At 39.9% G+C, this 24710-nt stretch overlaps 1 protein-coding gene across 1 annotated transcript in view; it reads right to left on the minus strand.

The window, feature by feature from the left end:
* Positions 1 to 10216: 10216 nt before the first annotated feature.
* Positions 10217 to 24710, minus strand: part of GADL1 (glutamate decarboxylase like 1) — a 68999-nt gene continuing 54505 nt past the window's right edge. The window contains exon 14 of the mRNA XM_005423390.2: positions 10217 to 11258. Within this exon, the coding sequence (XP_005423447.1) occupies positions 11085 to 11258 (174 nt within the window). The 3' untranslated portion in view covers positions 10217 to 11084. The remainder of the gene's footprint in view (positions 11259 to 24710) is intronic.

Consider the following 24710-nt stretch of genomic DNA (forward strand, 5'->3'; position numbering starts at 1 on the left):
GGAGCAGGGCTGTGCAGGGAGCCAGGGGCAGCCTGAGCGTGGGCAGCAAATGGTCCCACAGCTGAAGCCTGGAGAGGAGAAGCCTGCTCTATGTGCTTTCATGGGTGTGCTTTGGGACCATCCCTTTGCTTCACCAACACTGCTCAGGTCAGTGGATTTGACTTCAGCAATTTGACTTCTCGTGTCTATGGATTGCAGGCAGGTTTTCAGCACTGACACCATGCTTTGCCCACCAACATATAGAGAGTGCTCACAAAATAGCTCAAAGACTGGTTGTGCTGTCCTTTAGGGGCCTGCACATTAGTGCTAATAATACAAAGTATTTAGCTCAAAAATACAATCAAGAAATACAATGGGTTTTTACAAAAAACCTTTGTCTCTCAAGTTTCCAATGTGCATTTTTGACAGTGCTTGCTGAGGCCTGATTGCCATGTGGGATGGCTAGGCTGGAGCTGTCCATTTTTGCACTACTTGTCCTGATGCTCAAAATCAATCATATTAGCTTCTGGAAGAGATGGAAATTTTTTCATGGACAAATGCATGGAATAAACTTTTGCTACAGGGTCAGAAAGGTCAAATGCTGATGTTCATCTTTTTCATCTCCTTTTCCGCGTGCACAGCAAACACATTAGCATTAGGGATGTATTAATGCTGTGAAGTGAATGCCTCCTCTTTACCATCATAGCAACACACTTCCTGCTTGAGCCACATATCTTGTCAATCATAAAATTATTAACCTGAGGATATGTGCTGGGTTTGGCTGAGGTAATTTTCTTCACAGTGGCCTGTGTGAAGCTGTGTTTTGGATTTGTGCTGAACACAAGGTTGATAACACAGAGATGTGTTTGCTGTTGCTGAGCAGGGCTTGCACAGAGCCAAGGACTTTTCTGCTTTCCATACTGCCACACTGGCTGGGAATTTGGGAGTGCAATTTGGGAGGTTGGGAGGAGACACAGCTGGGACAGGTGACCCAGAGTGACCACAGGAATATTCCAGAGCTTAGGACATCATGCTCATTTTATAATGTAGGGGAAGAAGAGGAAGCAGGGGGACATTTGGAGTGATGGTGTTTGTCTTTTTAAGTCACTATTACATGTGAGGGGGCCCTGTTCTCCTGGGGAGGGCTAAACAGCTGCCTGCCCATGGGAAGCAGTGAATTAATTCCTTGTTTTGCTTTGTTTGTGTGTGCAGCTTTTGCTTTCCCTATCAAACTGTCCTGGCTTGATGCTGGCTGGATGCCAGGCACTCACCAGAGCTGCTCAATCACTCCCCTTGTCAGCTGGACAGGAGAGAGAAAATACAGTGAAAGGTTCATGAGTTGAGATAAGGACCAGGAGAGACCATTCATCAATTATCATTACAGGTGAAAGAGACTCGAATTGGGGAAATTAACTTAATTTATTACTAATAAAAATCAAAGCAGCATAACGAGAAGTAAACCAAATCTTAAGACACCTTCTACCTACTCCTCCCTCCTTCACAGGATTTACCTCATCCCCCACAGTGGCTCAGGGAGACAGGGAATGGGGGTTACAGTCAGTTCGCCACAGGTTGTTCCTGCCACTGCTCAAGGAGTCCTTCCCCTGCTCCAACCTGAGTCCTTCCCATGGGCTGCAATTCTTCACAAACTGCTCCAGCATGAGTCCCATCCATGGTGTGCAGAATTGCATTTTTAAATGACTGCTTTAATTGTCTTCCAGTAGTAATTAAAATGAAATCATAGGTATTGTGAGCCACATGTTGTGCTTTCATTAAGACAGTAATTATGGGGAAAGAGCTCTTAATTGGGAAGGGGAATAGCTTTTTTTTTTAATGCCCTATCTCCTACATGATTGTCTCATCAGGTTCAACACTCTGGGTTCAGAGCAACATCTTTGTCCTCCAGTTCTAAAGAAACCTAGCAAACTAAATGCTGAGGGTATGTTTTATGAAGAAAAACATTGAAAAAAAAAGAAAAAAAAGCAAAAACCACAGAAAATAAAACCTGCCAGGAAGAACTGAAAAAGAGAAAAGTATTTGGAGAGGTCAAACTGTTTTGCACTTATTTGGCTATATCATTCTTCTCTCTACCTACAATCAGACAACAAAAGATTAATTTTCAAAATAGCACAGGATAACAAGAAGGTGAAAAATGCTTAGTGTATTTTATTGTTTCAGCCTGACCATCTGGGTGAAACGCATTCTCACAATCTCATACCTAGCCACGCTTCTCTTTGACTACTCTGACTCACCTGCATAAAATGAGAGTACATGTCTGGCTCCAAATCCAGATGCAAGTCCCAACCACATTGTGACTCTGTACCAAGGCAAGATTCCAGTGTTCCCTCATCTTCCCCTTTCCATGTTCTTGCTTTCCCATGGAGTCACCAGCCAGGCACATGGCCCCAGTAGGCCTTCCTGCACCTGCCAGCCTCATCTCCATCCACATCCAACCTGAGGTTTAACCACTTCAGGAGCAAATTCTCCAAGCTGCAACATGCCCCTAGATGTGCAGCTGCAGGTCTTGCCCCCATGTTGCCCAAGGGGCAGAGCTGGCACTTGCCATTTGAAAGGGTGCAAGAGGAGCTGGGGAACCCATTCAGTCCCTTGTATATCAGATAATTACAAGGGGTGGGAAGAATCAAACTATTTATAGACAACTGGAAATCAATGAGAGAAGAAAGGAGACAACATGGATTTAGGCAGAATTTGAATATGGTTCCACAGCAACTCTATTTCCTAACCATTGTTTTAAGTAATAGCCTAGGTGATGGACAAAAATACCAGCTTATTAAATCTGCAAACTGCATCATGCTGGGAGAGGCTGCAATTGTGCTGCAGGACAGACTGACTGACAATTCAAATTGTTCTTGGCAGATCAAATAAATATTTTGAAAAAACGTGATTCTCTTTAGTGGAAACACTTAAAAAGGACTAATTAAATGTACAGCGATCTAATGGGGAAAAGCTACTTAGAGCCATTGGCCAAAGAAGCTCTAATGCCCAGGGAGGATCACAAACCTGGCAAGAATCAATCATGTCTTGCTGTTACAAAAGAAGGTGAACATCCCACTGTGATGGATAAACAGCAGTGGTCACTGAGAGATGTACAGAGTGATCCTGCCACTCTTTTAAAACCTGGTAAGGTTCCAGAGCACTGCTCTGTCTTGTTTTGGACAGAATAATCAGAAGATTTTAAAACATGGCCTCTGAGGAAACATGAGAGCAATTACTGCAATGCAGGACTAGACAAGAAGACAATTAAGGGTTAATAACATTAGAATCTTTGAAGATGTAGAAAACACAAAGGGGGAAAATACTTGTTGGCCGTAATCATGGTGGTTATCAAGGATGTAAGAAAAAATCTGAAACATCTATTACAAAAACCTCAAGGGAAGGCTGCAGATTTTCCAGAATTTTTGGTCATGAATTATAGACTAGGAAAAGGTTGGACACTAGTTCTCTTATATCACTGATCCTGTTACAGGATGGAGGTCATAGTTTCTCAATGAGATCTTGAGATCTCTTCCTGCCACAGAAGTTCCAGGGCTGTGTTCAATCAATGCCTCCAAATGTCTGAGTTCAGAGTGGCCAAGAAGCTGGAAATTTTTTTCTGTGGGAAATTGCAAAATGTTCTGGAGCATGGGGGCAGGACATCCTCTTTTGCAACTCCTTATAGGACATTGATATTTCTCACGGAAAGGAAAATAAAAGAAAACCCTGACATTTGGATTGCTTCAGAGTAAAGGTCCTGCACTACTCTGGACTGGTGTAGACTCATCTGGAGTTTTGGGTGCAGTTTTGGGCACCACAATGTAAAGACATTAATCTATCAGAGTGTGTCCAAAGGAGAGCCACAAGGATGGTGAAGGGTTTGTAGGGGAAGTCTGGTGAGGAGTGGCTGAGGTCACTTGGTCTGTCCAGACTAGAAAGAGGAGACTGAGCAGAGACCTCACTGTGGTCTTCAGCATCCTCCAGAGAAAGGAGAAGGGGCAGCTACAGATCTCTTCACTCTCATGACCTGTGATGGAACTCAAGGGAATGGCATGAAGCTGGCTCAGGGGAGGTTTAGGTCAGATGTCAGGAAAAGGTTCTTCACCCACAGGGTGGTTGAGCTGGCTCCTCAGGCTCCTCAGGAAAGTGGTCACAGCACCAAGCCTGACAGAGTGCAAGAAGTGTTTGGACAATGCTCTCAGGTACATGGTGTGACACTTGGGGTGTCCTGTGAAGGTCCAGGAGTAGGACTTGATGATGCTGATGACCCTTGCAACTCAGCTTATTCTACAATTCTATGATAAAATCAAGCCTGGTAACTGAGCATTTCTACAATAAAATCAAGCCTGGAGACTGAGCATTCTGAAGCCATACAACATAAAAGTGGTTTATACACTCCTGAACTCCTGTTTTTTGACCTTGCTAAAAAGCAAGGGTAAGGAATAACTGCTTGGCCAGGTGGCTCAGAATCACGGAAGTGAATTTTTCATGTTGCCATGAGTTCTCCATTGTTAATCTTGGATGCCTCAAATACACCACTGTCATAAGGGGTTACACGGCATTCTGGTCACTACTTAGGCAGGATAAAGGCAAATAATCACAGGTCTGCATATTTTTTCCCCAAGTCCATCAAAATCCAATGTTTTCAAAAGAGACTGCCAAAATCAAAGCAATATTTTCTGATAAATCATTTTTGCCAAAAATATCCCAAGATCTTTCACTTCCATTCCCTCCTCTGCCACATGTGAGAGGTCCAGGAGTGCTCTTTGAAAAGACTTCCTGGGTGTGGTACAAGTGGGTTACCAGAGGATACACCAGCAGATGGAGCACATGGCTCTGCAGAGCTATGCTTTGGCTCTGTGGCACCAATTAATATTTCCACTGTTCACTGCTCACAGCTTGAGGTACAACAGAGCTGGACTAGGCACTGAGCCTGCTGCCCAGCTCGAGTTTCCTTGCTGCTGTTCTCCAGATGAGAGGCTAGGTCTGCTTTGATGACCACTGAATTTCTTGGCTGGGTGACTTTATTTACATATCATTTAGACTTAACTCATGACTGCTTTAACACTGCTTTTTATGCCATCATTATACTTATCTTCATAATTTTCTGTTTTGCAGGTGTTTAGTTTGTCCTACATTAAATAAAAACGTGCTTGCTGCCTTTTGCAAGTCCCCAAAGATTTTGCACTTTATTTTTAACTGTCTCCTCTGCCACACGTACTTAGAAATCACCTAGTTCTCCATGTACATTGAACTCTAAAATTTCCAAGAAAACTTCATCAGCAAATTTTTTGAACATATGTCTGATCTTTCTGGAAAGGTTAGTGATGACAGTATGAAGTTAGATTAGCTCAGAATCAATACCAAAGTATCGTCCAGTCCCTGTTACTCATCTTTCACTAGTAGTCCTGTTCGCTTGACATTTTCAGTCCTGCTTCCCATCTTATGTAGATTGTCCCAAATGATGAAACGATAAATACCTGAAGAGTCTAGTCTAGAAAATCAAGTTTTTATTCCCATAAAACTCTCTGGCTAGTCTAGCAACACTCCCTCTGCTAAGCCCATATCAGTATGCTCCATCTTTCGCTCACTGCTGTCTCCTGTTAGTAACTTCAGTATGCCCCATTTTTCACTCACTGCTGTCTCCTGTTAGTAACTTCCACAATTTTTCTAACTCTATGGTACAAGATTTTACAAAAATAGAAGTTTTAAGTTCCTTGTGTATCATTTATCTGTAAAAGAGGACAAGTAACATTTCTCTCTGCCACTGTTTGTCTTACTCATTTTCCCAAGGCCAAACTGGTCTCCCATGTGAAGCCTTGATTTTGGTGTCACCATAGTTTCAGCAGAAGCTGTGGCTGCTCATCTTCTGAGCATCTGGACAAATCCATTACTGGAAAAAGGAAGGTAAAACACCCCATCAGGATAACCTGAACACTACTTTTGCTTCAAATTTCAATCTTAGCCCTTATGCTACTCTGACATTTTTCCTATAGCTCCAAATACTGAAAATACCCCTCTGGAAAATAATTTTACAGGCATGAGAGAGGGTACAGAAACAAAGAAAGAATAAAAATCCATATCAACTGGTATGAAAAGAAAGGATGGATCAAGCTACCAGTGTCAGTGCCGGACAGATTTAAGGAGTCACTTCCCAGAATGACAAGCTGGGTGAGAGTTTCTTGGAAGAATGTTGTTGTGCACAGTCCTAAAGAAAAATGGTACTTTCCATGGGTCTGTGCTATTTCATGGCAAGTGCTTTCATCATACTTTCCATTTTTAAATGGCTTTGTACAAGTTATAAGAAATAAATTACTTCATCAAATCAGAACATCTGTGTTTGACAGAATTATTAGGAGTCCATATCTTTCAGTTTCTATTATTTGCCTTCATCCTTGATAAAATTAAAGATTTTACAAGTTTTCTTTCATGAATTTTAGAAATGTGATCTATTGTTCTTTAGTTGTACACGAGCTACTCAGGCTGAAAGTGGTCCTCTCTCTTGGACTTTTTAAAGATTACCCTTTCAGTGTCACTGCTTTAAAAAAAAAACTTTACCTTGATATATACAAAAATAATCAATCTACAACAAAGTGTCCAGACTTCAGGAAGAGCTCCTTTAGGATATTGGATGGGCCATGGCATGCTGGGGCAGATTGCTGCAGTGCCAAGACATATACAAGTTCTTTGATGACTCCATGACTGGAACAGCTTCCCTTTCTCCACTCCTGCAGCACAGGTACACAGCATTTCACTTAGCAGAGGTTAATCATTCACACAGCCATTCTGTGGGCTTGCCTTGAAACCTTTGACATTCTCTTTTTTGTTCCTCTTGCAGAGCGAATTTCCTTGTTTTGTTTTATTTCTCAAAGTAATTTTTTGGTTGATTATTGTGCAGTTACAGAATTAAAGTAATAACATCTAATTGTACATCTGAAATGAAAAATGTAATTGTGGGAGACTAGATTCAATTTAAAGAAAAAAAACCCTCCACCAGCTTTTCTTGTGGTGTGCACAGTGCATTTGCCAGGCAGTGCAGCTTTGATTGCATCTAACCTGCAATTAGCAGGAGCAATTAAGACAAAATTAACCTGTGCAATTGTATTATTTCAGGATTTAACAGTAGCAATATTTAGCAGTAACTGCACTAGATACAGTGCTCATAAGCTCAAATAATTAGCAGCATTTACCAGTTACACCACAGAAAGGAAGGCAGGAATGAGTGGGCTATACCTGCAACATCTGATTTCCAACAACTGATTTTCCACATGTTACTCAGCCACTGAAAAACCATGAAAGTAGCCAATGGGGAAGAGAGGCTGGGTAGATTTGGCACAGTAGAAAATTTGGGACTCAAATGTCGCTTTTAGCTCACTTTTGGCTTGTCACAGAACTCTTGTGTGACCTAACAGAAGAGATCAAACTCAACATTTAGTAACTCTGAATTACTCTCCTCTGCCTTCAACATTTCATATCAGTTTTGTAAGCCCTATCACAACACTTGGAGACTTAAAAATAAAATAAAAGTCACTTGAGCATGAATCAGTGCTGTGGGCTGTGTGTATGAGGAAACCACAAGCACATAACAGGTTTTTACATACCTTTACTTGGCATTCTGGGAATGTAACTCAACCTATTAGGTTCTATTGGGCTTTTCTTAAAGAAAATTTCTTGTTCTTTAAGGGTCAAATGGTATTTGAAAAGCATCTTAATGCATCACTGAAGGATACAAATGAAAGTACGCTTCAATTCAGTCTCACAAAAACAAAGATAAATCTGAATCTCTAGGCACAAACATAGAACAGATAAACTGAGGTGTTCAGAGTGCCAAACTGGTGTTGAAATGAGAGATCCCAGTGATAAAACTCAGAGTCCAATCCAGCAGGAGTTTCCAGTTAAATCAGTGGGAGTAAGAAGAACTAAAATCATATGTAACCGGACTGTGATGATTAGTGCTCATTTATCACAGAAAATCATAATAGAAATCCTGAGAAATCCTGAGACAGGAACTGCTGGCTCTAGGCACAATGATTTATGTGGGTGATTTTGCACATGGACCCATCATAAAATGCTCAAAGTTCTCACAAGATGCAAGCACGCAACTAAGAGTAAAATCTATCTCTGAATCCCTTCTAAATATCTTTCCTTTTCTGTTGAAAAAATTATTAGAGGTAGACACAAGAAATTACAGACAACAAATGGATCAGCTTCTATGTATGCATGTACCTTACTACTTCCAGAACTTTGCTTAGCATCCTGAGTGATGGAGCTTGCCAGTAACTAGGAGAGGGAACTCGCGGGCCAATCCCAACTAGCTAGGATAGCAAAGAAATAATAAAAATTAAACGTATTTTTGCACAGACAATTTAGCTCCTGCATTTGAAAGCAGGAGTAAGATAAACCGTGACATGTTTTCCCCCAAAATGTTTATTAAAGATGAAGTGGGCACAGCACACAGATAAACCACATCCTGAAGCAGGGTTAAATTCGGTTTCACATTTAAAAGCTGAAGTGCTATTTATCTGGAGTGCTTAGAGGTACCTTCTATGTTTGTATATGCAGTTTTAGATTGACAAATGACAAAGACAGCCTGTATTTATAAGGGTGTAATTTACTTCACTTTTTATTAAAATCACCAGCTACAAAATAGACATTTTGTACATACTACTCCAACATAAGTAATTATGAGAAAATTACATTAGTCCTGAAATGAAACCATCATATTGTGCACCTGGGACATGGTAAAGGGTCAGAAAAAATGGAAAATATATGGAGATTGGATAAGGTACTCACATCACACTGGAAGGTTAACATATAGCTTCAAAGAAATCAGTGCACATGATGATCAGAGACTTATTTTCTGCAACTACAAAAAAAGTTCCAATTTACTCTCATTTAAAAATACTATAGCCACTACTGCTACAGAAAGGAACTGCGTTACTTCTGCCTGACATGTGCCATAAGTGTCACAGTGGCTGGAGAACACGAAGAGAAACAAGACAGTAACACTTTTTTGATCGTGGTGGTGACGCAAAACACCACGGACCAAATTCTTAGCTGATGAAAGGTGTTATAACTTCTCCATGAATCAAAAAATCAGGTACTTACCAAGAATCTGGACCATAAACAAAACATCCTGACACTGTATTCTGTCTTTCCCTTCAAGGTCAAAAAAGAGAAGGAGTAGGGGTAATGGTCCTGTCTAACTCAAAATGAAAGAGCAAAGTTGTCCCCTTCATGCAGCATTCCTTGTGCACTCTGCACTCCACCCTGAGTGACTGGGAGGCAAAAAAAGCCTTATGGGCCCTGAATTTAGGCTTTCCAAGATCAGGATAACTGGTATAGCCAGAAGAACACTCCGTCAACAAATGATGGAGTGATTTGTGTTATTGAAGAGCAAAACCCAGGGGCCACGTTGTGATATTCATTTTATTATCAACATGGGTTTTGCTTAAAGTCTGGTGGATCACTGTGATAGCACAAATATATCCATTACAGGACACTGTTAAGGGCACCTGTCAAGGGCTGCAGGTGACCCTTGCTTTTAACCACTCCTCTGTCTGACCCCCCTGGTTATCATGGCCTTGTGCAGCTTTGCACACCATCATCCTGGAGACTGGAAGTAAGAATTTCATGCAATGTTGGATCCTAGTACAATGTAGGAAATGAAAACAGGGAAGTTTGTGTTTATAGACAGCTTTCAGGAGCACAGAAAACATTATAGCAAGAAGGTTCATAGTGGTCAGTGCTATCTCAAATACAGAATAAGGAGCAAACATCAAAACATTAACATTGAGCAGATGTTGATTACAAGGTGAAAGACATGGCTATTTCCATTGGTTTGCTGCAACAACTTCGTCACAAGAAATACATTTCTATCTTTATAAAATGGATTATTTTTATGGAATAAAAAACAGATGAAAAGCATAGTCTAATTCTCACCACAAAGACAAAGCACAGAACTTAATTTTGTAATTTAGGATTGACCAAAAATGTTCAAACTGTTCATATCCTAAAATCACAGGAAGACCTTCTCTGATCACCACTACTGTAATAGTAGAGTAAAATTACAAATTATACACTGATAACATAAGATCAAGTCATCTCAAATCTGTAGGAAAATACAAACAAAAAATGACAAATAAGCAATTTTGCTATATTATTAATATAAAGTAATCATGCATAAAAATATGTATCTTCCAAGTAAATATATATTTTTTCTCTGTTAAAATTTTAAAGTGCATCTAAAAGCTTCTAAATAAATCTTTACACTTTAAAAATAGATGAAGGTGAACAGCAATTCAGAAATTATAGGCAACTCCTGTTGACAAAGAAGTAAGAAGTTCTAAATGTTATTCCAATATTTTCAGCTCTCCTAAAGTGGTGATATTTTGGGTGGGCAACACTGGCAAACACTGACTGGACCAAATGACTGCGTTTCATAGAATCACAAAATTCTGTGTTTTGCAAGGGACCTTAAAAGGTCATCTAGTTCAAGCCCAGGGTCAATATTGGTTACTCAGGGCTTTGTGCAGGAGGTTCCTCATGGTGTGACGTCTGCACTGAGCCTCATTGCACTGTCTGCCTGTGCTCACAGTGGAAAACCTGGGCAATGCACCTAGTTAGGTGGCCTTGAGGAACTCACTTCACATAACTTCACAATTTCCAGTCTTATCATGTTAATTACCAAACTAAAATATTGACAGAGTAGATAAGAGAATTAACTAGCGTATTAAGGCTCACTGACAAATCCACTCATAATAGCAACTTCAGAGGAATTTTGCCTGCATGCATAAGTGACCAGTTTGAGCTACACTGTGCACAGGCACCCAGTAAATAGCTGCCTTTCCTGGGGCACAGACATTCTCAGAGGAAACACTTCCCAGAATGGGTGCTGGAAGCACCAGCCTGCCCCCCAGCCCCTGTCAGCAAATGCTTTCCTGTGAAGGGGTGTTCTACCTGCAGAGTTCTCAACACCAATCTGTAAAATGACAGTTTCCAAACTATATCTCAAGCTTTTTACTACCTTTCACAAAACAGCACCAGAATGCTGCTGTTACTCTCTCCATAAATATCACATGTGAGCAGCACCTGATGCTGTGGAGCTACAGCTACAAGTCCTTAGCGAGAAGCTCAATTTCATCCAGCAGGAAGTCCATGTCCTCTCGGCTAACCTGCGGGCTGATAACCACCTGGCGGAAGAAGTTGACTTTGCCCCGGTGAGGCTGGTACCCAAGCATCATGCTGCCCTTCTTCATCATCCTCTCCTTAATTATAGGAGCAACCTGAAAGTAGAGACAAAAAAAAGGTTTGATGTCACATTCAGAAATACAGCAAGTTCCTGAAAGAATTGGAGCAAGATCTAAACCCAGGTGCTTGAGGCATTGATCAGTGACATGGGAAAGGCTGGGTTAAGGTCTCTAGTCTTCCTGCTTTAGATCAAAAGTTTGAACTCAGGAAGAACAGCAGCTGCAGCTGGTTAAAGGCAGGGTTTGTCTCCTTGTGCTAACCAGGTTAAGCATGACTTCTTGTCCTTGATGACCCTACTCCACCACATCTGCAAAGCAGCTGTCACTAGAGGACATTCTGCATTAAACCCCTGTGAAACTCAAGCTGCCAAAAAACTCAGTGTGATGCAATACTAAAGACAAGACCTGATCCTGGCGTGTAAGATTTCATCTCGTAGATTTACAATGTGAGTAACTTTTGGCTACACCAGTCTTGTGTTGCATGGGATGAAATCTTACTGCTGAAAAAAATCCATGAGTGAGACTGGCAGAGTCAGGTCCTTATAGCAGAGCATTTGATCTCGTCCCAGCAGGGCTGTTAACTTGGGCCAATCAATCTTGTGCATAGCTTAAAGCGTGTGAGTAGTTCTGTATTGTCATGCTTGAAATAGTTCATAGGCTTAAATGCATTTCTGAACTATTCCTTGGAAGGCAGAACTAAGATCTTGCATTTTAATATATTAGTAATAACACCAAGGTATTTCAGAAGAGTGAGTTCCTCTCCTTCTCTTTGTGATGGTTTGACTTTGAACTAAGAAAATAGGTGTGTGACCTAACCTTGCTTTCTGCAGTAATTTATTTCAGCTCTAAAACTTTGTGCCTGATTTGCAAAAGAAAAATGATGATGCTGAACTTACCTCATAGCTTCATTTTTACATTACATATTTCAGTAGTCTTTTCTGCTTAGATAGAAACAGATAAAGATCTCAACACTAACAGCCTAGCTTTGCTGTGTTTCTTTAGTGGCCAAGTCCCCTGAGAATGGGTCACAGCAGCAGAGGAGCAGCTGCCATTTCCTCAGAACAACGTCCCAACAGCACAGATGTGAACTGCAACTAGTTACTTCTAAATGTATTCATCTAGTTTGCTTGTGGGAGTAGTGTGCAAATTAATAACAAATTTAATTTAATGTATTTCTTAAAAAATAAAATAAAATCCTCTCCACTTCAGACCAAACATATTCCAAACTGCACCTACACCAGCTATGTCCTGACATTACCTTGACACTATGACATTGTGCCCTAGAGGTGGTGTGCTGGGCACCATGTACACCCAGAAAAGAAAAAACTCCTCCAGCTCTGTCCTTGGCAGAGCCCCCAGGTGACTTCTGCTCATGGAATAAAGATACTACAAGTGCAAAGGGAGAAGTGAATTCTTCTTAATACACTTTCTCAGGCTCTTCTTTAAGATTCAAATCCCTGTGGCAGCTTTTAGCCTTTATTGATGTTCCATCACAGTTATTTCATCTTTTGTATCACACTATTGATTCTTTTCATCCCAACACCTGGTGCTCCATAATCCATCATCCCAAAATGTGCAGTAGTGCAAACAGAGGCCATGAAAGCAAAAACATTTACAGCTTTAGTAATTTGAGGACTGTAAATATACTGCATTTCTGTAGGTCTTCTCTCGTGGAAAGGAAAGGTAGAAAAACCTCACTTTCATGATCTCACTTATTATCTCATTCATCCTCCATGCTAATGAATCTGTCCTCTTAATTTGAAATGTGTTCATCCCTTTTTGAAAGCAAAACAAACTCTTCCTACATAAATAAAACAAAATAAAAATTTGATTTATAAGCTTTTGATGGGATTGGTTTTGGAAAGACTTTACATCACATATTTTGCATGTTCTTTTTGCTAAAGTGGTGCAGTCAGTGTAACAAAACTGTCAAGGATCCTATCCACAGAAAACAATAAGGAACAGAATCTGTGTTCAAATGTTTAAGCACATGTCTCCCAAAAGAACCATTAAATGATACCTGCATGCTGAGGCTTGGGCTTGAGTGGCACAGGGTATGACTGCTAACAGAAGGGAAAGGCAGCTACCACTTTGCAGCAGAAAAAAAGACCTGTAAGAAACTAATTACCTACTCAGGAGTTCAATGAGTTTAATTCTCACTGAAGTCAATGAGAAATGAAGATGCTCCAATATCAGAAAGAGCTGCACAGCCCCATTCAGGATAGGGTTCTTGAAAAGCAATTTAGTGAGAGTGAGATTGCTTCACCAGTCCAATTATCTTCCTACAGAACTTTGTTCAAATTGCAAATCTAATTCTTTATGTGGTCCATCTGCGGAGCAGTCTAAGAATTTTAAGTGTAATATATCCTAAACCTGAAGATCTCTTCTCTACTTTGCTCCCTTCACCTCTTCCTTCCCACTGCTAGTCTCCCCTGCCAATCTTCCCTGGGGATTATTGTTTTAAACACTCCTACAGCAGAATAAAAGCTACCAGACAGGTTCTTCTTCCACCTCAGAATGTGGGGAGGAGGTGCCATGTGTGCAAGGCCATTCTACACCAGAGTTTCCCACACTGCACTGTGCAGCCAGAGCCCAGGAAGCTTTTCCTAAGGATTGATGGGCGCATCACAGTCTGTCTGTGCAGAGCTACACAGCAGCTGCAACAGCTCATACCTCCCTTACTCCTGATAGCAGAGTTTTTTAAAACAGAACAAAGATTGCAGAGTAGTTTAGCTCCTTCTCTACCTGAGTGACAGAGTAATCTCTTTTCCCACTCTCAGCCAGCACTCAGGCACACTACCAACAATAAAAAGTTTTAGCCCTAAACTTTAGGCTGTTTCTATCAAGAGTCCAGACCCCAGATGATCCTCATACATATTTATATGGAAGATGCCAATGCTTCTTCCCAGCATCTGTAGACACAGAGTAGTATGATAAGTAGCTGGGATCAGCTTGGACACTACAGCTGAAGTATCTAGTGCACCACAGGGACCAGAAGAGCAACAGATGTCCTTCTCCATATCTCAAGTATCCTTGAGAAAAGTGATTCTGCACAGTCATACCACAGTGCAACATTTTTTTACCTTTAAACCACTGTGTCCTACTAATTGATTCATCAATGACATTTAATTCAAATTTCTCCAACACTTTAAGAATCTCTATCAGGCTCAGGTTATAACAGCATAGCAAACTTCAGCAACCACCATTACAGTCTGACTCAACAAAAGGATTAAACACATTCTCAGCAGGAGAATCCCATACCCAGTGTCTCCAAGAGTTAGTTCCCAAATTTGGACCATAAAAATCTATTCAGATGACTTGACAAAAGTCCTATTTGAGAAAATTTCTTCTTCCAAATAGCAAAGCCTCCAAAACCGTTCTTACCTTGGTGAAGCTATGCAAACTTTGTTCTTAAGCCAAGAACAGCCTTCTAGCACAGGGGTTTGTTGTGCAAAGGGAAACACGCAGAGCAGCTCTGTTAAATAGTTAATATTCTTAGTCCATTAGTAATGGCACAGTATTATGGTTTGGAATTCAATCACCATTAGCTGCCTTTTGGGGAACATTATGGACATTTGTAAGAACTCGTTTGTAAATTTTATTCTAATAACAAAACAAAAAAGAAAAATCACAACAAGATAACAAAGTGCATAATTTGTTCAAAGCACATAATCTCATTGACTTCTAAAATACATACCCCACTACCACCAGTTTGTAGTTCAAGTTGTACACTTGGTCCAAAATAGCAGATACTTTCTCATGTGAAAGAACAGAACAGAGTAGTCTGGCTCCTTTGTTCATACAAGGCAAATGCACTGAGCCCCCAGCGCCAACTGCACTGGTGCTGCTGGGTATGGATAGCTAAATAAATTGTCCTAGAGAGAAGCAGAATTCCCCAAAATATGCTATCTTGGTTTTCTTTCTTTTTTTTTTTTTTTCTGCAGCAAAGAAATCAGCACCTACTGTTTTAATTAACCCCCTACTTTTCTAAACTCATGTTGTCCCTGGCAATTGCAATTAACAGATATGCTGAAAGTGCAAGAAAGCTCAGGCTGGACAACTGCAGACTGGCTTGCTGATAATGGAAGACCATGTCAACCTTGATTATAAATTTCTTTCTCTAGTACCTTCCTTTAATCTGTAAGTGACCTCATTTTAGACCTAATTGAGTATTTTCAAACTGTCCCATCACAAATTATATTTCTTGCCCCTGACACATCTGTTACCTGGATGCCACCGGGTACTGCCCTCCTTCTCACAGACTCCAGCTGTATTTCTCCAGTCATGCCTGATGCTACATATCACAACAGTTTTTTCCAAACTGTAGGCTAGAGGCTATAAGCTTTAAAAGCAACATTATGTTGTTTTTTGGTTTTGATTTTTTTAATTTAAACACTAAGACAAAAGGAGTGAGCTGCAAAATTGCTAACAATGCTGGGTAAAAGTATTCTGCTAAGCAATGATTTTATGAAAATATATTGCTTCAGGGGAAGAAAAAAATGTGAATTTGAAAAATAGCCTAAGATATAATCAGCCAGAAAAACAAAGAAACCAGGAAAGACTAAACTTTTTCTAAACTTTGGAAACAAACATATTTTGAGTATTTGTTTCAAAATACTGTTTTCAATTAAAACTTAAATTCCATTGAAAATTGACCCATTTTATTTAAAGCCCATAGAAAAGGTCTGAGAAAATTTAAACTATGCAAATTGCTTCATTTTAGTTTGCCTGAAAACAACTTTCTGATCAACTAAACCCAAGAATTTCTTCCAGTTTCTCAATTCAATGGCCAAGCAAAAAAGAAATTCATTATTTGTACAACTATAAGTATGTGAGATCAAAAGTGCTGACACTGCTTAAATAAAACATCTGTAGAATTGTTGTCTCTCAGAAAAGAGAAGAAAGTATGAGAAAACTCATGGGACTGCCCATTCTGTTGGCCAAACCTGTCTGGACTCCCCATGTGAATAGCTTTGAGTAGCGTGGATGAGTCTAAATGTGCTGACCCAGCAAGGACTACAAAGACAGAAGGCCTACAAAAAATAGTGTTAATATTGGCAACTGCTATCAGAAACATTTTTCCAAATCTTTTGAACAGTTCCCAGGTTGTTGAGCATCTCTGCACTCCAGTTGCTGGCAGCAGTAACTCCCAGTCACGGGACCCCATTCTGCTTCCCCTGATATTAATTTCCAAAGTGCCACAAACTTCAATGGAAGCAGAATGCAATTATCTAAATTTCCTGCTTAAGCCTCTGCTTCAGGTGGCAGTTTGCAAACAGCTTTCAGCTTTTTCTACAGAAAGCCACATTCACAGTAAATCAATAACCTTTCTAGGGATCCATAAAAGCAGGCTAGACAGCTTTGGAAGAACAGGAGCATATTAGCAGCTCAAACTATTTCTCTTCCTCAAATACAGTCTTGATTAAATTTTCCAAGGTACCGAATACCACATGAGGAACTGGCTGAAGATTCGTAGCTAAAAGACAAAAAGCTGCCCTTTTGACAAAATGGAAAGATCACATTCTCACGATTTCACAGATATGGGAAACACATTTTGTGTTCTTGTCTAAATTGTTCTTTGCAATGGAAGACAAGTTTATACAGAACAGTCCCTCTCATCTGACCACAAAAATCTATTTTGTCTCCCCCAGAAGGGGTAAATTTTCATTTGGAAGTTCATGATTTTTACTTAAAAGGCAACTACTGGCTATTCAAAATCTGACAAGTTATTCTTCCTGCTAGAAATGACCAGTTTGAATTCATGCATATTCAGAACAAAACAACTATTGTACAGCAAATGCCACCAAAAAAATAAAAAGTCAATAAAACCGCAATTTATGAAGTACTTTGACACAATCTTAAATTTTTACGTAATAATCTATCAGTTTCAGGGTTTTTTCACAATGCAGTTTCTTATCTTGCCTAAATGATAGAACAAGGGTTTGAAGTACTGGATACAGATTCCACAAATAGGACTGTCCCAAGCCCTGCTAGAGGCTGTTTGGACAACTTACTACATCTCTTTTGGGTAACATGCTTCTTTTTTCCTATATAACCATTCTTCATTCCAGCAAAGTCTTTATGTGGTCATGCATTGGTGAGGGTTGGTCTCTTCTCTCAAGTAACAAGCAATAGCACAAGAGGAAATGGCCTCAAGTTTTACCAGAGGAGGTTTAGATGGGATATACTGGAAAATTTCTTCACTGAAAGGATTGTCAGGCGCTGGAGTAGTCTGCCCATAGTGATTGAATAGTGATAGTGACTGAATCACCGTTCCTGGGTGGGTATTTAAAAGTCATGTCGATGGTTTGGTGATGGACTTGGCAGTGCTGGGTTAATGGTTGAACTCAACGACCTAAAAGGCCTTTTCCAACCTAAATGATCCCATGATTCTGTAATTCTATCTATTGCAATTGGCCAACCCATTACACCCTGATACAAGTGGGCAGAGCATTCACAAGGTATGATATATGTATTTTATAATTTCTGTGTTAAGCAGGTCTCACAAAGACCTGCCACAACATGCCTGCTGCATTTCCCAGCATGGCTGCAGAAGATAAGCTTGATATCAATTATACCAGTCAGTATCATGTAAGAACAGTAGCTGACATTTTAATATCCATCACTGGATGCAATACAAATGAACAAAACATTTTTCTTGGTTGGCTGTAATCACAAAACTAGCTAAATGCTATAAATATTTGGAAATAATAGTGCTTTCATCATATTTTAACTCCGAGAAAGTATATTCCCCACTGTTAAATATCTTTTCTTGCCTTTTGCTGCAACATCAGTTGCTGGCTTTAAAACAGGCTTTTCCCTCCTGGTGATAATTAAAAACAAACTCAGACCATTTTTCAGCTGTCACAGCAACCAGGACAATCGAAATACCAAATATTTGCACACCCAATCACAGCTTTGTTCCTGTAGCCAAGGCTTTCTGTAAAACCCAAACATGTTTTTCTTTTGTCTAGAATTTGTTCTGGGCCCACATCCCTAAACCACTAATAAATTATTGCCTTACACTATTGCGCCAGTGTTCCCTTGTGCCACACCACGCAACAAAAGCAGAAATAAGTGCATTTGTCAAAATAGCAGTAACCACTTCCACGTTCTTTGAGCAACTAGCATACCAAAGAACAGAGGCTGCTGCATTTTTGTCCCAGGACCAACCTTCTCTGTGCACCTTCGACTCCCACTCAGGGCTGCACAGTATGTCCACACTACCACATATTGCACATCATCTTCCCATTCACTGCTTTTTGCCAGAGGACTTGTTATGAATGCCAAAAATCCCTGAAAACTACCTGAATAATAGGAGATGGTGGGCTGCCTTCAGATTTTGATTGTCTTCAACGACTTCTTTAGGCTGATAATTTATAAAGAGATTTATATATAAAGAGGCAAGAGAAAATAGCCTTCAGACCAAGTATTGGCCTCTGAAAAGGAGGAGCCAGGACAAACAGCCCCCAGAACAGAATCAGCACTTGAACAAGTTTGTGTGTGTTTTTACTTACAGCTAAAAAGTACATTGGTGAACAACATGGTTTTCCAGGTGCACGGTCCCATGTCTGCTTCGGTCTGAGCACAAGCAGTTTTTTCAAGACAATTCACATGGAATTCTTTTTATTTTTCGGTAACTTCTGTATTGCTTTACCAAGATCTTATTAACAAGCCGTGTAGAAAGTGCAGGCATTAAGACAACTCCAGAGGCTAGCACACAACACTGTGATTCCAGTGTTCTCATCTGTTCAAAACAGTTGAGCACTAATATTTTTATAAAAGTAATTATTTTAAAAGCTTTCACAGCTTACACGAGGCTCTTTGTGCACCATTTTATTAAGTTCCCATTTTAGTGACTAGGATTTCCAGTCTTTCAACCCTGCCAAAGCTCCCCTTCTCCATCCAGGATGAAAGGCTAGCATGTTGTCTTGAAAGCAAAGAGTAACAAAAAAACCGATCCTTTTGATTTACACACACAGGACCAAGATTCCCTCCCATTCCATTGAGGGAATAAAGAAATCATAATGCAATGTGAATGTCTGGGGCTAGGAGGGACACCTTATAAAAAGAGACAGCTGCATTATGTGGTGACACATGTTCAAAAATTCAACATGCTTCTAGTGTAGAAAAAGGAATGTCACATCAGAAACTTGGAATTATTCCCCACTGTTAAGATCTTATTTACTGTTTGCACAAGTCAGCTTCTGGTATAAGATATCAGAACCTTTCTTTTCAGTACAGTTAGAATTACAGACCAGCAATGCATATTCTTTAACCACATCTAAAGAAAAATGGGTATTTCAGCAAAATTAGGTAACTTTCATACTTTCTTTTTTTCTCCTTAAAGTCATCATACCGACCTTCTCAGAGACTGAATACAATTCCTTGGGGAGCATGAGGGGATGGTGTCTACCATGACCCAAAATGCTAACACAAAAGCAAGGTAGTTGTCTAAATCAACAATTAGGTAGTCACCTAATTTAATGCAGTAAATGATCCCATATGCCCCTTGACACAGTGAAATACAAGACCAATAATTGTCAGTTATCAAAATTATTTTTCTACCTGAGACTCCTTTTTGTGAAGCCTGATATGGCTATGAAATAAAAGCCACTGAGCCCTATCAAAGTCAACATCACATTTTTTCCATGTACATCTTGCCCCCAGACAATGTTCACTCCAGCTCAGCCTCGCTCCTCTCCTCGTTCCCAGTGAGCTGTTTTATCTTTTTTTTTTTTTTTTTTAAATCCCTAACTGAAACCCAACATATGTTACAAACCTCTGTGATTAATGCATGGACAACCAGGAAACTGAAAGAACAAAGCAGAATCTCTAGGGTGTCAGAAATGCGCAATTCTATTGCAGTCTGAAAGGGTGAAAAATGAAAGGAAAAATAATGATTTGCACCTATGAGTATTTGCAAACTAAACACTCAGAGTATAGGTAATGATGATTAATAACAGTCTGAGGTAAGTAGAACTAGACTGTAGTCAATCCCTAGATAATTTAAGGTCAGTTGAAGGGGGAACAGCAGACTGGGCACAAAATTTAGAAACCATTTTCCAAGGAATTTGTTACCTCAAAGGAATACACGAAATAAAAGATCTGCTAACCTTGGGCCTAAACCCTTAGAGATATAGATATAGCTAAGTATTCAGAGGCACAGATGAAATTTTCTAGTCCTGTACACCAAATTGCTCTGAGGACCTTATTCTTTCACCAGTCTGACCAGGTATTCCCTACTTACCATGGTAAATGACACAATTTCCCTTAGTGCCACATCTACCTATAAATCACACACAACCAGAAAGAAAATAAAAGCAGGGTAAAGTACTTGCATGTTTTTGTCAGGGTTCTGCACCAGCATAGATAATCTTACAGAGAAGGAGAGAGAGCAAGAACAATGTTTTGAGCTTTGAAAGCAATTATTATCTGCTACACAAAACTTATCCATTAAAGTCTGATAGATTCCTCTTCCTTTACTGAAAAAGTTCTGCAGAACTCCATAAACACAAATAATCATCCTACAAAAATTCAGAAGTTTTCTGATTGGTCAGTGTGTCTGGAAAAGGTTCTCCCCATTAATCAACAATCACCTACAGAACTCTGCCATTGAAATCACAGGGAGTTGTATTGCTAAATTCACCTGTGATGGAGTTAGACTAACCCATGTTTCCTTATAAATATCACCCATTAAATTATCTAATAAATTTGAAAGGAAGGTCTGAATATATGCTGAATGGATATCAGCCTCAAGGATTTTCAACTAGTTTAGAGGAACGCTTCTCAGTTATAATTTTCTTAGACTTGTAGATATTTCTAACCATATTGACCCCTTTAGAGAGTAACAAGAAATCCCTCCCTTGTATGTATGAAAAAGAAACATATTCCATCTCTTTCCTCTTGAAACTCTTACAGCTCGAAAGGAATCTGTACTTAAATATCTGAAGCACAAAATGAAATCCAAAGTCCAATAAACAACTTTGTATCTCATTACACATGAAGGGGCAGGATTTCCTCCCACTCATCCCCAAAAATATTTTGACATCACTCACATCACACAAGTATAAAGACTGTTTAATCACACAGATGATGCAAGCTGTACACCTTTTCTGTGGCATTAATAGTAATTGATTTTTTCTCAAACATTTCTGAAATTTCTTATGAAGCAACAGCAAGAAAGGACAGTTTTATGTGAAGAAAGGACAGTGTGGGGCCCAGACCTTTTTTCTTCTATCTGCAAATTCAATGTTTACTTTCTGTTCCTGAAAGAAGTGTTTGATGCAGCAGGAGAGAAATGCAGCTCCCCTCTCCTCCTAGTGAAGTAGGTGATAGGAAACAGAAGAGTGCTAATGTAATAAGTAGATACTAATTTAAGTGGACACAAGCTTAAGATTTATTGACCTGAGAGCAAGAGGTCAATATTTATTCAGAGAACAATAAATCTTTATGCTTCATTCTAACAGATGTTAATCCAATGTATTATTAAATCCATCCTATTAAAGTTAATTAGACTGTGTGTCCTCTTGAGCCTTGTTGCCAATAGTCATTAGTGTTGCATAGGTCATTATTGCTGTGCTTTGATAATTAAATCATATAATATTGGATAAAATTAAATATATGGGGATAGAAATACTTATTTTCCTGTATCATGACTATATTGTTGTGCATTTTATTAGGTTCTCCTTCATGCTACTATAGACCTTTCTTACATTGTTCTGCCAGGACCAGCACAGCTAAGGAATCAAAGGTTCTGTTTAACTCTGCCATATTTCAAACTTTTTCATTTGTCTTAAAAACCTGATGCTCTTAAGGCCACAACAATCTACTTGTCATGCTCTAGGCAGGTAAGAAGGAGAGACACAAATCAGTAAGTAGCTACTGCTAGGGAAAAGAAAAAGAGAAAAGGATCCATACTCCTAAGTATAAGTGAAAAATCTCCTTCTATTTTGGAGTTTTACAGTGCTTTCCATCCTCACATTTCAATGTACTTCTTAGATAAGAAGAAATACTATTATCTCCACTTTAATCTCTGAAAGGAACTGAGTTACACAGAAAGGAAATGATGACTGAGATCTTAATCACAACTCTATGCCAAAGCTAGATGTCACTCAGGTACATTAGTGAGCAGGACAGGGTACTTTTAGTGCAAATTGGCCTTGCAAATATTCTTGCAGAATGCACATAAACTCATCCTATTTGGGTCAAAGAGGTTTCCTTCCTGGAAGAGCCTCAGCTGAACAGCAGCAGCAGGATGCGACGCAGAGTGCCCCCCTTGCAGTGCAGATGCCAGCTCTGCCACAGTGCGCACCCAGGGCTGCTGACTTCTGTGAGCTGCACTCTTGGTGAAGGCTCAGGGAGGGATCACAGAAAATCAGATCCTGGTCACTCCATCTTCTTTATACCACACACATCACTAACACAGACTACTATTTCCCAAGTTCCAGCTCTGTATATTGACTTAGATTGATCTTTGACAGTATTTTTCCTTCAGGACCCACACTGTTTACAGACTGCAGCTGGTTATTTTTGTAAGAGCCTCGCACATAAGGGGAGCAGCAGCTTGAGAGGAAGTGTTAGGTACATTGAACTTTACAACATGTTACCCAGAGACACAGCCTTCAGCACTGAGGATAAAATGTGGAAGTAGGATTCTATTCCCATCATTTTGGCAGTGTAAAGGTTAGACATCTAGCCTATGCTAGCCATCTAGGCTTTGCCTTTAGTTAAGGGAGAAAAAGAGGCACTGCTAGGGAGTGATTCATCTCATCCTGGAATAAGACAGGCCTTAAGATAGATGGGCTCAGTTGGAAAAGCTTCTCTCCTCCAACATGGGCTTCAGCAGAAGCCCTCTTCTTAACTTTTAAGTTGGCTAAAGCAAGGTGAGATGAAGTCCATGCAGATATTTCACCTTGAATCAAAGCTATCTAAAACCCATGTTCCGCTGCTGTTTCCAATCTAAGATGGACTGCCCCAAAAGCTGCACTGGATGAAACACAGAGGGAGGATATCCAGAGTACAAGAACACTCAAGGGGAAGCAAGTGCGAAAAATGCATAATGCGATGCTTAGGTGAAGAACCAAAGGCATGAACAGAGAGAGGTCAGGAGGTCTTTTCCAACCTAAGTGATTTTGCACATTAAAATACAGGGAAAATAAGATTAACAGGGCAGATACAAACAGACAGATGGTCAGCACCCTTTCCTATCTCAATCCCACACTTAATCACTGCAGACTATCCTTAATTCTTATGAAATCAAATTTCTTTCTTCTGTGTGGGTGTGTGAACATTAATAAACTCCAAGATGGACAAGCCAGATGGCAGGACAGGAGGTCTGAATACCTGCAACCAAGGTGTCAGCAACTGGAGAGACTCAATTTCCAAAACCAGCTATTAGAGAGACAGGAATGTACACATATTTCAAGACTTCAGTCCTTACCAGTTGAAGAGAATATGACTGTCTACAGTGCCTATGTGTGTATGACATGATTTTAGATGTGTTCATGGGGATGTTCATGCCAGTAAAGCCACTGCTCTCTGTGCTGATCTCTGCAGCCAGCTGTGTGTATATCACATATTTTTTGTGTGTCTGTGTGTGCATGCACACATGTGTGCACATGGGCACCTCTTGGGATTTGTGTACTCACTGGACTTAAGGCCAGGGAACCACAGTGCTCTCACATCTATTGGGCTGAAAAAGGAGGAATGTTGCTGGGCCCCAAGGCTGGCCAACTTCTGACATTGTACTGAACTGCCTCTTCTCTGAAGTCTTTTCTGTGGTTGATAATCCAACCCAAACTATTCTATGATTCTGTGGTTTTCACTGAAATGGTAGGGATTTGTGCTTTGAATAATTTTCTGTATATAAAAAACAATTCACATTGTATCCAGGAGCATCCCATTGGTCCCACAAATGCACACTGATCATTAGAAAACTCTGGAGTGGAGCTTCATTTGGCATGAACTAGAAATGTAACTTCAGACTAGGATTAAATAGACATATGTTTTTACCTCATTATTTTATCATATGTTAAGTTCTCTAAGATCAAAAACTTAAACTGCACAGAATAAAGCAACGTGAGGTTTACATTTCTGATGCTGTTTGAGCAAGAGCCATCTTTAACCAAGAACAGTTGTGAGAATACGTGCAAACACCATCCTAAGGGTGTGCCTCAACTCTCTTGATGCTATTTCCCTTCTATGTTTGGAGCCAGTTTTTATAAATTTAGCACATACGAATTCTTTTGGTGCACTGCTGCCAAGCTGGCCATGTGCACACGCAAAGATCAATTTTTCTTGAAAGCACAGATTATTTGCATACATATATTACATATTCGTATACATGCAGCTGTCCAGGACCAATTTGGAATGAAAGTCAGGGTTGCAGTGGACACCTCCAAAAAACACAAACACAAAAAACAAGCCAAAGGAAAAGCTCCATCTTGTACATGACACAGCTCTCCAACAGGCTACAGAGCAAATGAC

The sequence above is a fragment of the Geospiza fortis genome, unplaced genomic scaffold (genome assembly GCF_000277835.1).
Source record: "Geospiza fortis unplaced genomic scaffold, GeoFor_1.0 scaffold231, whole genome shotgun sequence".
NCBI classification, from domain to species: Eukaryota; Metazoa; Chordata; class Aves; order Passeriformes; family Thraupidae; genus Geospiza; species Geospiza fortis.